Source organism: Pyrgilauda ruficollis, unplaced genomic scaffold (genome assembly GCF_017590135.1).
Source record: "Pyrgilauda ruficollis isolate IOZ18807 unplaced genomic scaffold, ASM1759013v1 scaffold76, whole genome shotgun sequence".
Lineage (NCBI taxonomy): Eukaryota > Metazoa > Chordata > Aves > Passeriformes > Passeridae > Pyrgilauda > Pyrgilauda ruficollis.
This window is the reverse complement of record NW_024529488.1, coordinates 2392828-2409906: the sequence shown is the minus strand read 5'-3', so window position 1 is coordinate 2409906 and position 17079 is coordinate 2392828. Positions and strand designations below refer to the sequence as shown.

The following is a 17079-nucleotide window of genomic DNA, read 5'->3' as shown; positions in this document are numbered from 1 at the left end:
ACCAGGTTGGACAGGGCTCTGAGTAACCTGATCTAGTTAAAGGTGTTCTTGCTCACTGCATGGAAATTTGGACTAGGTGACCTTTAAAGGGTTCCCTTCCAACCCAAGCCGTGATTTTACCTGGGCCCTTGCTGGGTAGCACTGACCACCTTATCTCAAGAAGGTCTCTCTCCAGTTCCCCAGCACTTGACCCATGCTTGTGTTGCTTCAGCAAGGCAATTGCTTGGAGATAGTCACATGGCATAATTTAGAATCCAAATGAGGGTTTAAACTGCTTGCTGGTAATCTTGGCACTGCACCAAGGTTTTCTCCCTTTTCTCCCTGAAGGGGAACCTCAGAGCTTAAGTGAAGGAAGGGCTAGCTCCTCCTAGTTTGCAAACTCAGGAGAGTTTGTTATGCTCTCTTCAAACTTGATCTGAACTCCCAGATGAGCTCTGCAGCTGTATCAGTGACTCTTTAGTTTCAGAAGCATTATGGAATGGCACTGTGTTTGTTTTAATTCTTAATCTTTGTCTTGATAAGAGGACATAGATGTTGATTTCCTCGGTAGCAATAAAAGCAAGGAGTGAGTGATTTTTGCATGTTATTTTTTCTTTACAGTACAAAAAATACGAGGCTAAGCAACTCTTTAATTGCAGTGGAAAGCTTTTACACAAGTCTTACTTTTGAGTAGAAGTATCATGTCATTCTCGTTTGAAATAGCATGGGGTGCATTATCCATTGCAAAGGGTCCTTGAGACCTTGGAGTGTATAAGGCCAAATGTCATGTCACAGAGATCTACAGGATGGAAGAAAAATAATCCTGGAAACAGTGGGATAGCATATAGATGTGTGCATCATTCCCTTGCATTAGCCCAAATTAAAATTTTGATAATTAAGTATTTGATTTTGTCTCTCCTGTCCTATTATGTGTTGAGACACCGTTTAGCTTTGTGTTCTTAATTCGTTTCAGAGTACCATATAGAATGCATACTTACATTGCCTTTAAACACCAGCCAATAAATCAGGTGATCAGAACAAGAACATCAATTTGAACACAAGTGAAGAGTAGTTGATAGGCATTGTCCCTAAAATGCCAGAGTAACAGAGGACATTAGCACACAGTGTATTCAAGTTGCAGAAATATTTTGCTACTAAATAAGAGGTTTTAAACAAATCAAAGTGCTATTCGATTACTGAGTAATAAGGAAGTAATTGAATAGATATCAATAAGGGCAAAAGTTGAATCACAGAGTTGTTGGCTTCTCTCAGAGAGGGCATAGTCTAGGCCTGGACAGAACAGTCATGGGGTGGAGTGAGGTGTGTTCGCCATATCTACCTCCCTAGAGCAAAGGTTTACAGTATTGGAGTGAACCTCAGAAACTTCAGCTAGGGGAGTGCTTCTACACTTAAACATCCATACATGTTTTTGTTTCAGAAACACCATTTTAGTTTTTATCAGGAAATTTTTTTGGCCTTATGATAAGAGCAGTCTTTGAGAATGACCCTGTGTGACTGCCCTTGTGGGTGTCTGATGAAGATGGTTGCTTCCAAGCTGCTTGTGCTTATCCTTAAAGATGCAACAGTGTTTTTGAACTGCAAGCTAGTGATCTTAACTTAAATTCCTTTTACTTAACCCTTGGAGGCTATTGTTGAGAGTTTTAGAATCCTCCTTTCTGTCTACCCTTTCCTTCTAAGCTGTTCAGCCCCACACTACCTTAGGTCCTGCCAGCCTGGTTTCTTAATCTCTCCGGTATTTTTTACGAAGTCATGCCAAGTGCAAGTCAGCCTGATGTGATGGAGAAGGAGATGCATGGGCAAAATAATATCTGGACGTAGGCCTAGGAAAAGTTTTTATTTAGGTAGTTCCTTTTTGAGACTGCCCAAGACAGCAGCTGCCACACTGGCAGTTGATATATCTGTATTTTTCTCATTGCCCTTTGCACCTGGAAGTCTTTGCCTCGTGATGCAAGATGAAGCTTTCTTCTGCCTGAGCTGGTAGAAAAGAAGTTGCTGCTGGGTGAAAAACAGGCCTTCCTGGAGCTGCATTTTCTCCCCTGCTGCTGCGGCATCCTGAAGGCTGCAGACCAGTAAGACAGCCTGGCCTGACTCTGTACACAAATCAGAGGGTCTGGAGAGTAGCTGGGCCACTCTGTACAAAGTGACTCCACCTTAGTGGAAGAGTACTTGAGTTCGTTATATGCTGTTGGTCACATGCTTGATATCCTGTGACATTTCAGGATGAGGAACAGTTTAAAAGGCACTATCAAAAGAAAGCAATTCTATACTTTGTTTTTCTTCCTAAGTGTGCATTTTACAAGCAGTTTGTTGATGGTTTGGTTTGTTGGGTTTTTTTTTGTTAATGCAGAACTGCTATGCACTTCCACACATTGCACTGAAGGAGTTAGAATCTTAGGTTTCTGTAGGATCAAAATTTATTACAGGCTGATAGGAAACATTTGCAGATCTGTATTACATTCTCTAATGCTTTGCATTCCTTAACAGATGGCAGGAAATAGAACAGGAACTAGGAGTATCTTGTCCCTGAGTGCAGAGTCATTCTGGAGATCATACTGGAGTGCTACCATTACACTTTCTGTTGATATGCTTCTGATCAATATTGTAAGGGCACTTAGATGTCATTTAATGGTATTACTAGAAGAAATTTTCTGTATTTTTCTGTGGAAATCGATTTTTGTGGTTTTCATAAGGTAATTTAAGTAGATGGATTGGAAAAGCAGTTTTAAACTCTCATGAATTATTAACATTTTCGCTGTAGGCCACCTTATGCTTCTGTACTTTGCTGTACTTACGGGGGTGGATATAAACTAGGTAATAACATGTAATGTTCTGTATTCTTTGATGGTGTCTCACTGGCTTTTCTAGTCTGAGTTTCAAATATATATATATATATATATACACACACACACACACACACACACATATATATATATATATATATGGTGCTTGGAACTTGTTCAGCAACCAAAATGTGTTGGGAGAAACATTATGTAATTGATGCATTTGTTATGTTGTACTCGCTCTTTTACCTTTTCTTTGTTTCCATCTTACTCCCATCCCATTTTCCATCAGGCTCTACATTACTTTTATACCTGTCGTCTTCCAAAGCATGTTAGAAAGACCACTCATGATAAAGTTTCTTTGGCTTGATTTGTAAGAAAGAAATTAAAGCAACTTTTTTCCCCTTTCTTTTCCCCTTCTCCACCCTCCCTTAATATTTCAATGAGCAAGTTGTTCCCTCATGTTTGACAGTGACTTGAGACTTCAGATAATTGTCACCATGGTCTGAACAGCTGAAGAATTTAGACTTGGTCTCCTTCTCTCGAGTATTCTAGATAAGTACAGTCAGACCCTGCATAAGTTCGCCTTCTGTCAAAGTCCTTTCTCACAATTTTTCAGAAAATACACACTGTTTTCCACATGTTCTTTTTTTTTTAGCAGAACCTCTCTGTGGCAATAATGAACGACCTGCATTTCTAAGCTAGACTTAAATAAAATAGCCAGACTCATGGCCAGAAAAAGTCACCTGTGTTTGAAATGTGGGTTGTTGAGGGGGTTGGATGCTTATGCTGGGTGTCCAGAGCAGTTTGTTCACACCCTGGGGCTAAAGGAGGCCTGCCCTGCATCTGAATTCTTCTCTCTTGGGTGGCTGCATGGTGCTTGAGGCTGTGGCAGGAGTAGAGCACTTAAAGATGACACTTGAAAACTGAGGACAGGTTGGGATATACAGAAAAGCTTGCCTGAAGAAATCCCACCAGGGCTTTTCAGTACTCCTCGCAGTTGCAGTGTCTGGGTCAGGTTGTGCTCACATAGCCACTTCTTGCCAACTTTTTGCACTTGAATTCATTGTGCAGGTTGAATTTTGTGCAAGTGGCCTTCTCCCAGCAGACTTTTTTTTTCTTGGAGCGGCTAGAGTGAGCTGCAGCTCTGGCACTTTACCTCCACAACAACTGAGCCCAGGTAACTTGTATGTCACTGTACAGAGAGGTTTGTTTCTTCCTTCTCTTGAAGAAGTAGCAGGGTGGGCAGGGATTATGAGCCTTAAACTTAATCTGGGCCTTAAATTTATCTTAATAGTTTGATTAAAGCTTCTTAGGCTTTCCAGGATAATTTATCCCCACCAAGGATATATATTCTTTTTGTAAACATACATTATGTGGCTTGAGTATTCTGATTTTTAAAAAAATTATGTAAGCCAGCTATGAACTTTGTCAGAGATGGAGGGCTGCAGAGAATGAAATTTCAGTTTGGGCTGGTAGGAGTAGGGTATGGACCTGAAAAGAATGGTTTGGCTGTATTTTTTAATCCCCAATTTGTACATCAAGTTAAACCTTGAAGCTTTTGGACGCAACACTGTTACATATCGTATTGGAGATACTGATATGGAGTCTTTTTTGTAGGCTGGCTGCCAGCCAAGTTTTGTGGGGAGCATGATATCAGAATGGGCAGTTTCCTGGTCAGTCAGGGACCAAGGATTCCTCACGGTCTGCTGGGGCAGCGAGCTGGTGACTGTGTTTCACTGGTCAGCTGCTGTGCACTATCCTGTTCATGTTTAGTAACACAAACGTATTTCATACCTCTCTTTGTCCTCTTTTATCTCCCAAAGCTTAATTCTGAGGAGCACTGAGGAACCACATGCTTTGCAGTTTGGGACTTACTAATTTTTCTCGATTAAACTTCCAGCATTGTTCTTTTCTCCTTGTGTTGCATCTGGCAAAACTTTATCTCACCACTTTCATTGTTCATGTTTGAATAACAGGATTGTTTGGTGTAACTGTTCCCATACTTTCTGAGACAGAAAATTATTGTGAGAATTCGATGCTTATAACTGGAAGCAACTCCTTGGTTCATCAAATTCTGTGTTCACAGTACGTGTCAGATTTGCTGCTAATAGTTCTCAGGAAAACCTCAATATACAAGGAAAAGAATTCAAAACCTGATGAATAATTGAAGGATGTTTTACCAGTATATCTGAGAGGAAAAGCTGCTATTCTGTGACTACATGTATCTGAAGTCTTTATTTCCAAAGTTTTACCGGGAATGATTAATTTCATTTGGGACCTAAATAATAGTTGGTCGGTTTTTATCAGAAATACAACCACAAGATAAACTTGATGTGTAAAACTTCATTGTAGTAAGAAGGGCATGTGAAATGCATAATACTAAATACCTAAATCCCGGCAAACTTTTGTGGAACTCATTTGGATTCCAGGACTTTAAACACGCAGTTATGTTCTTTCCTTCTAATGTGAATGTCACTTTAGCAGAGCTGTGCATCTTGTAGGAACAGTAGTCTCTAGAAAATGTATAAAGCTTAAGTATGTTTTTTATTCTTTACTTTGCTTCATCTGTTGTTACTTTGGTACTATCACTTCCCATCTTCATTATTAATCAAGAATTAATAATTAATAAAATCAATTAAGCAAGAAAAAACTGATTTAAGGTAAGTGAATAATAAGAAACACATTTGCCAAAACTGTTGGTACAGGCAGCTCTTGTAAGAGAAAATCGTAGTCTATCATTTTCAACCTACAGTCAAGTGGAAACTCAGTCTGGATGTACTTCAGGAGCTGGATATCATTCAGGCTTTGAAGCTTTGGATAAGGCAGGAAGAGACAAACCAGTCTCTTTGGTCAACCAGTGGCCAGGCTATATTTGGAGAGGAAGTGAAAGGCGAATGGAGAGCGCTGAACTGTAGCAGCACTGAGATGTTAAAAGTTGTCTTGTGCATGTCTTTAGGGTATTTTGTTCACCTGTGCAGTAATTACACATTAATTGTCCTTGATTCAATTAAGAATGCTTAGAAGAACAGCTGAGATTACAGGTATATCCCAAAGGAAGCCTTTGGATTCATATTGTTGTGGATCATCAAGAAGCTAATCAGCTTAAAAATATATACAATACATATTAATTCCCAAGAATTTTTAAAAGTTACATTTAAGTATTTAACATATATTTCTAAGTATAGTTACTTTTTAAAGGATGTTTCATCTGTCTATTTATTCTTGCCCTTAGTTAAGTTTATGTTGTATGTACTGCCCTGTTGTCACAAGATAAAGCAGCTTCTATGAATTTTAACTGACACTTTGGAAGTTGAAATTGATGATGTCTTATGCATTCTTTGCTGGCAGGTTCCAGTTGCACACTGTTTCGGGCCTCCAGGACTTTACAAAAGAAAGTTTTGCGCTGTGTGCAGGAAGTCCTTGGAGTCACTTGCCTTTCGATGTGAAGGTAACTTAAACCCTTCTTGTACGGCCATCTGTGTGCCACCCAGTAACCTACAGTTTCCTTGCACTGCATACCTTGAGCGCTTGAAAAATTTTTGGTTTGTTTATTATCCATTCATTGGTCGTGGGAAGGTGTACTTCAAACTAAGGAATAATAAATCAACCACCTTCCGTAAACTGCAAATTTTGTCAAACCTGTACACACTTTTTGTATTTCCGCCAATTTACTTTGAGCAAGTCTGTGGTGGTGTGCAATGAATCCCTGCCTGAGATGGGCAAAGAATGAGGAGCTGTTTTGGTGAAAGACTTGTCCTGTTGCAGTAATTTATTTCTGTTTCCAGTGGAAACTTTTGATACAGAGAATCACCAGGTATGTGTATTTCTAGAAAATAATGTAGAATTTCCTGTGTTACTCGTCTCAGATATCTGTTACTTGTAATGAGGATGAGGTACCTTCAATGGAAAGATATTTGAAAATATTGTTTGTCAAAATAATACTGCTCTCAGTGTTCTGAAATGGATTCTCTGAAAAAACAGTAATTAAAGAAATCACCCAAATACCCAATTTTTTAATTTGAAATACATGTTGGCATGAGTACATGACTGATTTTGATGTAGGACAGCTCTTCAATTCTCCCTTGTCTTAAATGTCTATTAGTTGTTCAGTTGAGTTGTGAGGTTAAATAGAATTTACTGTTTTATAGGAATATTACCTCTGAACTCTTTAAAAAAAAGTCTAATGAATGAAAAATCAATTCTTTAGGGAATTGAGTTGTTTCCAAAATCGCTGTTTTGCTAACGATAATGTCTTATTAAATATGATTTTTCTGTGTGTATGTGTAGGGGAAGCAATCCTCTTTGATCACAGCATTTAGACTTAGAATGGCTCAGTATTTCTGTTTCTGCTTTTGTCTGTTGAGTTGCATAATGGAGCCAAACTGTGGGAGTGATTATACTAAGTGACATATTCCCACTCTGACTAGTGGGAATATGTCACTTAGTATAGTCCCCACGTGATCAGGACGGTTTGGTAGGATGTTCTGTGAGCTACAGATAGCACAGGGAATTTTCTAGTGATCTGTCTTAGTAAGACTCAGAACCTGTGTGCCATTAGATAAACATAGAAATTCGCAAATAGCTGTCACTAGTTATACCCTCTTAACTATTGCAAATAGCTTTAGTTTAGTGATCCAATTTAGTTAAAGCTTTCTAAATTTTGCTTTCATATTCTTACTCTATTAATTCTACTGCATTCGCACTGTCTCCGTTTGTTGGGTTTACCCCAGCCAGCTGCCAAGCACCACACACAGCCACTCACTGCCGGCCCCACCTGTGGGATCAGAGACTTGGAAGACAGTGTAATGTGGAAAGCAAAACCCGCACAAACACACAGGCAGAGAAAAATGAAGAAGTCATTCCCAGCTTCCCGTGGGCAGGCAGGTGTTTCTCATCTCTCAGGACAGCAGGACCTCCTCACACCTCACAGTGACTTGGGAGGACAAATGCCATCACTCCACATGTTCCCCATTCCTCCTTCTTGTGCCCAGCTTTAAATACTGAGCAGGATGTTGATGGTCTGGAACGCCCCTTTGGCCAGTTTGGGTCACCTGTCCTGGCTGTGTCTCCTCTCAGCCTCCCACAAATTCCACCCCAGCATGGCAGTACAAAAAGCAGAAAAGGCCTTGAGTGTGTGTAAGCCCTGCTCCAAGAATAACTAAAACATCTCTATATTATCAACCCTGTGTGCAGCGCTAACCCAAAACACAGCCCCGTTCTAGCCACTGTGAAGAAAATTAACTCTGCTCCAGACAAATCCAGCACGTAAGTGCAAAGGGATATTTTCTTCAGATGCTTCTATTTAAGTGTTTGTAAACATGAAGCACATGAAATCATATGTTGTACTTAGGTATTACACATGCACAGTATTTTTTTATGGGTTGTTGAAGGTTCTCTGTTGAATTGTTTTCCTCGCATGGATTTTACAGTTTTACTATTTTGTGTGGTGTGACTTGTTTGGTGCCCTTTTTCTGAACACCAGTAAGTCTACCATTTGTTTCTCTGCTAATTTTTTTAAATGTATCTTAAAAAGGGCAGCTGAAGTTCATAAAATGCACAAGAGTCTTCCTTTATTCTTCAAAAATGCTTGTGGAATTTGTTTTAGAGGTTTAGTGTCTTAAGCTGTCAAACTTTTCAATTCAGATGGAGATATTGAACTTTCTTCCTTTTTTTTTTGTTTATCTCTAATGACTTAGCTTAATACTGCAAATCTAGTCTTGTTTATGATGTTCTGATACTAAAATTAAGAACTTTTCCTGGACTCTGCCATAATTAACATAAAAACAAGTGTTAAGGCGGAGTTGCCTTCTCTAAACAAATTATTGACATCATTAAATGTACTTGTAAAATAATCACTTTTTTCAAGTTATTTTAATCACTTGATTTACACTGTTTGTATATTAAAATAGAATACACTTTCTTGAAAGGAAGTAAAAGGTTTCACCCACATAAATCTTGTGGATGCACAGTAGGGGACCTGTTCTCAGAAATGAGCATGCATGTGTATCCATCCATATGGAAATAAATATATACATGCCATTGGTAAAAATGACAATAGATTGACTTCAAATTCTGGTGACAGTTACTGATTGCTTTGGATAGCTATTTTTGCTACCAGATTTCAGTGGTGTCAGTTGAACCTGGACTCATGATGGTGAGAGTTGCTGTTCCTTTTATTTCCAGGAAGAAGGGATGGAAAGTAAAAAATAGAAATTGGAGTAATCCAAACATTTTTTTGGTGCTGAATTCTTTACAAAAGTTCCTTAATAATCATTGAGCAAGAACAGCAGATTTACTGGAGAAGGATGCAGTTAACATTTTAAAGGCTCTTCTCTCAAGTTTATGTATCTGAAATTAATCAGGTTGAGTTTTGTTTGGCAATCATAAAGAACTTTCATAACTAGCTTGAACAGAAGATTGTCATTCTGTTATGATTTAAAGAATAATGCTGATTATGGAATGGCTGATAAAGATGAAATTTATTTTTGTAGGACCTCTAATTTAATGCTTACATTCAAAAACATTGTCTTTCCTACACCAGGATAGTCAGCTTAAGGGATTAACTCCCTAGGACACTCCCACCATTTATGTGAACATATTTCTTACCAATTCTGGGCTAAGGTTGGTGCTAGAAGCAGCAGATGTGAATTAAACAGAAGGTAAAACCCCCTCTGTATTCTTACACAGTATAGCAAAGGGCAGTGCATGCCTGTATTGGCAGAATTCACAATAAAAACCCCAATGCTTTTGTAAATTCCTTGAAGCTGCAACATTGTCTATGGACACTTTGAACATTAGCAAGAGTATGACTGCAAGCATCTAGTTTGCCTAGTTAGTTGAACTGGCAAAAATGGAAAATATTCCTGCTACATCTATGAAGAGGGAGAAATGTGAGTGGAGGAGGGACTGTGCCACAGCTCAGAGAGAAGTTCTTGAGTGCGATGAAGACACTGAGCATGGGGCGCTGTGTGTGTTTGTGGTTGACTTAGTCATGAGTCTGCTTCGGTGTGACGGGAGATTATGTCTTCTCTGGGGTTAGAACAGTCTTCTCTGCTCTGGAACAGTCCAAAGAGATTTCAAATAGGTATTATTCTCTATGTAAATTAATAGCATTGTTTTCAAGATAATTTCAGATAATGTGCTAATGTGTGCAGTTGCTACCTTCCAATCTTCAGGTTACAGTTCTGATATTTTTGTGATATGCTTGGAGAATTAACTTGTTTGACTGGAACTGAAAGGTATTTGAAAAATTTGATGCTTGTCTCGCTTTCATTTACTTGATGAAAAGTCAGATGCCTTCCCAGAGTATTTACAAAGCAGCTGCAGGAGGATCTTTTTTATCCATCTCTGTCTCTGAAGCCCACAGAGAACCCTCCTAACTCTTGAAATTATGAAGCTAGGTATTAAAATCTATGAGTTATTGTTCTGGGATTTTTTTTTTTTTTTTTTTTTTTTGTAACTCATCCTTTGCAGCATAACTGCAGATTCTGTTCTTTCACATCTGGTATTTCAAGTCAGCTTTTAAATAATGAAGGTATTTTAAAACCAAAACTTGCCTAGACATTTGCAGGGTTCACTCAAACTTCTTCCACCTACAGTGCCTACAATATTTTGGAAGGCAACGTTAGCCTTACTTAGGAGGGTGCTCTGAAAAAGTGATTTCTTTTTTTTTGACAGTGAAATAGTGATTTGCCTTATACATGGTGATTGAATCAAAGTAGCCTTCAGGCACAGGTATGTTGGAGTAGGCAGCAGTTCCTGTGAAACTACGAGCCATAGCCAACCGATTGTCCACGTTTAACTTGCTGTAATTGGAGGAAATACGACAAATGCTGCTGATGAGCAAAATTAGCTCAGCCTTTCCTTTATATTTGCTGCATCTTTTCAACACAGAGGAAGTGGAGGAACACACAAAACAATGCTAGTGAACTTCTTTATTGTCTATCTTTGCTGGATGTAAAGAGCATGAAGAGAAAAAGTATGGTGTGAAAAGCAAACTGGAGGAGTATTGAAGGGAGGGCAGAAGGAGATGCAGAAAAACCCTGGGGTTTTCAGCCTAAAGAAGTTTTTTTGTTTTTGTGCTTTCAGTTTGTGAGCTACATGTGCACACAGACTGTATCCTGTTTGCTTGCAGTGACTGCCGGCAGTGTCACCAGGATGGGCACCTGGACCATGTAAGTGCAGATGCCCCTGCAGGGGAAGGTGGTTGTGCATTTTGTGGACTAGAGAAGGAGCAGTCTTGGTCTTTAGTTTCACATGCTGCCAGTTATCAAAGTACTTCAGTTGCTTATTGGCAGGCAAAGGACATATGTGACTTCGGAATACACTACAAAGAGTGAGATAAACTCAAATGCTGATGTATTCACGATACTTTTGAACTCTTGCTGAAAAATCTGTGAAATGTGTACTACCTCCAAATAAAATTTTAAAAAATCAAGTATCTTATATAAAAGTTTCTTTGCAAAAGCTGGTGTGGAACTTTTTTTTTTTTTTTTTTTTNNTTTTGGGAATTTTTTTTTTTTTTTTTTTTTTTTTTTTTTTTTTTCTCCTCTGTATGTTGAGCTGTTGGCTGCATTGCATCCCTGGCAAATGTTCTCTTATCCTCATGTTTCCTGCAGTCTGACTGAGGCAAAACTGCCTATTTTCTTATCTTCACAGCACAGTAGATACAGAATACTGACATTGTAGAATGTTTTTTTAAAATATTTTTTTTAGTGGACTGTGAAGGAAAAACACGGTGATAAATTTTTTGATAGTTTGATAAAACGTCTCTTTTTAGTGAAATGTTAGATTATTAAAGATTTGTATTTATCTTGAGAAAAACTTAGTGCCCTAGTATCTGTTGCTATTTCCTCAGAGCTATTTGAATTACTGATTTTAAAGTTGTATTGAAAATGCATGTGTATCTTATTCATGTAATGCTAAGTTGTGATGTGTTCCCTCAGGATACTTACCACCACCACTGGAGGGAGGGAAACCTTTCTTCAAGTGCTCGTTGCGAATTTTGCAAAAAAACCTGTGGGTCTTCTGAGGTGCTCTCTGGCATGAGATGTGAATGGTGTGGCATCCTGGTATGTATTTGTGGTAACCACATATATATGGGCACGTGCTTATTTGAACACTTGATATAAACATAATTTATTTGCACACTGTATAAATATGTTTTGTATACAGTTTGTAAAAACACTTAATCTATACAGTTATTTATTTGAATATAGGTATTTTTATGTGGTTTTTTTTAATCCTCCTTATAGTAATTTTAATGAACAGCTCTCAAAGTCACTGTGAAGCTTTCTGTAAATCCAATGGAATTTAACACGGCCTAATCATTATAGATCTGTGGTTAGAAGCCTGCAGGCACTTTCTGTGTTAAATCAGAATTTCTTTCAAATCATGAATTCTGCAAGGTTAAAGACTTACCATTCTAATATGTTTACTGTTATTTCAGTATAAAATGGGTCTTGGCCTGTGTGGTTAGGCTTTTTTTAAGCTGTCAATATCACTTTCTGTGTTTTTCCATTCACATGACGCATGTTTATTTCCCATGCAAGCTGATGGTACCCTTCAATAATAATTCTGGAAACCACAGCTTTTGACACACTGATAAACAGTGTGTAGTGCAGATAACAATTAGTCCATCCACTTAATGCCACCTTGTATTAAAATGTGGTGAAAGTGAAAGTAGCGCCAGGTGAGGTGGGAACTGGAAGTAAATGTAAGAAATCATTAATTTGCTACTTAAGGCTAGATGAGGTACTCCATGTAGTAATGATTTAAAATAAAACTCTAGAGGTTATTCAGTATTTCAGGTATGATTTCAATGATTTTTTTTTAATATTGTGGGGTTTGTATTTTAATCTGAGACATAATTTCTGAGGTGGGAGGGACTGTATTTGAAAACAGTCTAAGAAATGTAACATGCTGTGTGGCCATACATACAAAGGTATGTGTATTCAATAAAGGCAGAAGATTTGCAACAGTGTAAAGGCAGAAACTATCCAGTCACCTTTTGGAATAAAACTGAAAACAGTCTAACCTCAGAATCAGCAAGTGGGTACAGCTATATAAGAGGATACTGCTCTTTCCAAGCTGTTCAATATAACCTGAGCATCTTTTCCATTTCCCCCAGTAAATATCCACATAGAATGGATTATCAGAGTTTGAGACCAAAACTTTAAACTTCTCCATGTAGCTGTATAAAACCTTTTGGTTTTAATAGAACAGGTTCGTGATGCTTGAAAGTTTATTGACATATTAAGACTCCCCATTACTGGTAACAGTGGTAACTTTGTTGGGTTTTTTTTTTGTTTAATTTGTTTTTATTAAACAAACAAAAACATAGAGTGGCAGGTGGCCTATTCATTTAATGAAGGTGATTTACAAAAGGTCTATATAATCCCTAATCTGAATTATGCAATTTCAGTCATAGTTTGTTATGAATAAATTTACTTTCAATGTGTATCACAAGTTCTTAACTAATGCTGTTGTTTATAGGCTCATGCTGCTTGCTGTGTAATTGTCCCACCAGAATGTACCTTTGGAAGATTAAGGAATATGATTCTTCCTCCAAGTTGTGTTCAGTTGTTTTCTCGCAACTTCAGCAAATTGCATTGTTTTCGGATATCGGAAAATTTGCAAACAGAATCAGGTAAAAATTTCAAAGTTGAATGCAACTAGTTGATGAGTGTATTTAACCTAGAGTCATCATTCAATTAAGTATATTATTGCTAATGTTTATTGGCTTTTGTGGCAATACTGTAACTTCTTGTTATTTTTCTGGGAGAAGTTAGAGATTTTTTAATGGATGCAGTGCAAAATGCAGAAACTTCTGATACTGGTGCTGGGCAATTTGTGCACTATCCTTGAAACAAAGAAAGTGCAAACTTAAAATCAAAAAAAATTGTGGTGTTAGTATTATCATTGCTGGAAACACTTCTTATATCATGTGTACAGATACTTTTATTTGTCTCTTGGATTAAGCATGTGTCCTTTTTAAGGTTTCTGTGCTGAAACAATACCATATGTCTAGGCAGGGTAATGTTTTGCTGCCATCTAGAGTGAATGTTTGTTTAACAGCTCTTTAGGAACACGAATAAGCCTGATGTACATGGAAGTATTTTTTTCATTTGTATTTTGATTATTACACACCTGTAAAACCTTTCTTTTGGTGCTTGAATGGAATAGGAAAAGAAATAAAAGGTAGGCAAAATGCAGCTCATGAAAGTTAAATATTTGCAACTGCTCTTTTCTCAACCTGGCAAATTGCTCTTGAGCTTTCTGCTCTGAGCTCAGGTTTGGTTTTGGTGAGGAGAGCTGATGATCAGCTCTCCTCACCTGTGTTCTGTGTGCAGAAGCTGTAGCTGAAGCAGGACTCACGGTGAACTTTGTTTCAGATCTATTGTTAGGTATTTCACAAGTGTCCCAAAGGTTTAAGTGAAGATAAAGTTGATTATTATAACTAAGAGAAGTTAATCACAAACCTTTAAAATAGAGTCTTCTGTTTTACTTTCCTGGTGTTAACTAAGTTTCACTCCTCAACAGTGCTGTGTCCTTTTAGTATATCAGACTTAACTTTCACTTTTTTATTTTTAAATCATCTCTTAATAAAATTGAACATGGAGTGCCTTAAGTGAAAGAATCCAAGCTACACAATTTTAGCTACACCTTCTAGTCTCTTCCTTCAGTATTTTAAGAGATAGAAGAAATGGTTTTCTATTTCAGGACTTATGCTACATGCTAAGTGTGTTATTTCATGTTAAGCACAGTCGAGGTTTTCTAAAGTAAGAATGGCTTTTTTGCATTGCTTTAATGGAAGTGTTTGTCTGATCCTTTGAATTGAGAGAATGCAGCCATCAGCTTGGTCAGAGGCAGATACATAGGGATGGAGAAATATTCACTACTTAATTTGGACCATTTCCAGTGCTTTATTATGATATGAAGATGGGAAAAATCAAATTGAATAAAACTCACCTTGTTTGGAAAGCCAGAATGTATTTTTACAGTCCTTAACCTGCGTGTCACAGAGGTATGGTGTAGCAACACCCTGAAAAATCTCATTTCTAGCACAGGTTCTCTTTCTTGTGGCCTATGAGAATTTCTGCCCCTTGGGCTTAGCTCCCCATCATCCAATGGGCAGCAGCCTCCCAGAATGGAGGGGCTGCTGACACCCAGGGGTGCAGTGCCTGAGCCATGGGGATGCTCCCCTTTCCTCCTGCTGCAGATCTGTTGCATACCTGTGACCTTGGCAGCTGCCTCAGCAATTGACATCTTCCTTTTTTTTCACGGTCAGCAAGCCACAGCTGTGGCTCAGCACGAGCCATGGTGAGTAATATTTGTGGTGCAGGGATCCCTACACTCTGCATAAAGGGTTTTGTTCTGAGTTTCTGTATTTGACAGTGCTTTTTTGCATCTTGGTTTAGCACCTACATGCTGAATGTTCAGGTACTAGGCTGGGTCTCCACGTGACTCCTTTTACACCATCCACATCCTGTTGAGCCTTGCTTCAAGACCCGTTGCTGGATGTTTGCCATTCTCAGTCATCTGCTGAAAATCACCTGTCTGCAGGTCACCGCCAAAAGCACTGGATACCATTGCTATGTGCTATTTTTCTTTGCCCAAATTCTTCCTCAAAGGCAGAGCAAAGAATTGTCTTGAACTAGTTCTCACATGATCCTGTGTTGAGGAAGCTCAGTGCTCTAGCCTTTTAGTCCTTCTTCTTACTCAGGTTCACAGAAAAGACCTTCGTTTTCTTTCTTTCCCCACTGGCTCCTGGTATGTGCTGAAAGTTACCAAGATGTGGCATGAATCCAGCAGCTCCCTGATAGTCTCTTAGGATGTATTTGATGCTCCTCTGACAATGAAGCAGCTCGGGATGGCTGCCCCAGGCGTTGCTGCTGTTTTGCCAGGAATAAAACACAGACTCTGGGTGGCAGATCTTGCTAAAGATTGTGTGCATGTTAGGGATGTTTCAGGGGAGCAAGGAACTCCTTTGCTGAAAGATAATTAGCACTTCTGTGTGATGGCAGGCTCATTAAGAAGTCCTCCTGAGGTGGCATGCACAGAGGGTGCTCCTCTGTTGCCACAGCTGACAAAAGACATCACTCATAAGATTGTGAAAAGACCAGTCTGAGGTATAAAGAAGTGCTGGCAGTTGCCTGGATGAGTTGCCTGCTGCAGGCATAGCTTGTCCCAAGCTGGTGGTTGGGAAGTGCCAGATGACTTGTCCCAAGCAGTGAACGAGCACAGCCATCCATCATCGCTGACCTACTGAGGACCATTTGTCTGAAGCAGCTTTTGCCACGGTGTAAATGCTAAGCTTCATCACCAACATTCAGCAAACATCTCTGTCTTGGAAGAGACTTCTTTTAAACTCTTCAGCTACCAGGAGATGCAGTGGTAGAGCAGTGTGGAGTCCCTTCCTCCAAATGATTCCTATCGTAACAAATTTCAAAGAAGTCATTGAACTTCACTGGAATAGTTCCAAGATGCTGTTGGTGTAGATTTCCCTACTATTCATACTGAAGGAGAAAGTGTAATAAAATAATTCAGCCTCTTCTCATCTAAATTGAAAAAGAAGACGGTTGAGAGCAATCAGGAGCAGTAATTTCCCACTGTTATATCTGCTACTTCTTTTTTTTTTAACTTAATTTTATCTGGAATGAAATTGAAGAAGGCATTCAGCTTTCTCTTATTTTGAAGTGTTTCAAGACCATACTGTCTAAATTTCTCTCCAGTTTGAAACTTGATCTGTTTATCTGTCAACTATAACAGGGGAAATATCTCAACACTCTTTTTATATTTTAAAAGCCACAACTCAAAAGCATTATTGTTGGTCTTTCTTGTATACACTTGAAGCATTACCCAAATATTCAGTGAGTTCCCTCGTGTCAAGTTTAGGACTATTGCCTAGTACCCTTCTTGACATGCTATGATTCTGCTTCTTGGAAGGTTCTCCTGCTTTAGGATTTTGACTTCCCCAGTACCTCTTTTGCTCTGAAGATCTGCATTTACTTGTTTTATTTTATACTTTCTTGTTTTGTGCTGTTTTCTTGCTTTCTCCCTCAGCTGCAAGGCACAGTTTTTACAAAGGTGTTGCCTGGCCTATATCTTTTAGGGGCTTTTCCTGCATCCCAGTCAGGACTGTCTGGGATTTTCAGTGAGTGTGAGTGTGAATATCGTTATTTGATGAGCACTTGGATTGCACTCTACTGCTACCCTCAGAGAAGGAAAATTGATCACGTTTGGATTTGCACTGGTCTTGTATGGCCCTGAGTGTCAGGAATTAGAACGCAGTGAG

The 17079-nt window shown here is 38.7% G+C and overlaps 1 protein-coding gene across 1 annotated transcript in view; it reads left to right on the top strand.

Moving 5' to 3' along the window:
* DGKQ (diacylglycerol kinase theta) overlaps positions 1-17079 on the top strand; it is an 89550-nt gene that overhangs the window by 28661 nt on the left and 43810 nt on the right. The window contains exons 4-7 of the mRNA XM_041486412.1: positions 6132-6231; positions 10872-10957; positions 11729-11854; positions 13278-13431. Coding sequence (XP_041342346.1) covers positions 6132-6231; positions 10872-10957; positions 11729-11854; positions 13278-13431 — 466 coding nt within the window. The remainder of the gene's footprint in view (positions 1-6131; positions 6232-10871; positions 10958-11728; positions 11855-13277; positions 13432-17079) is intronic.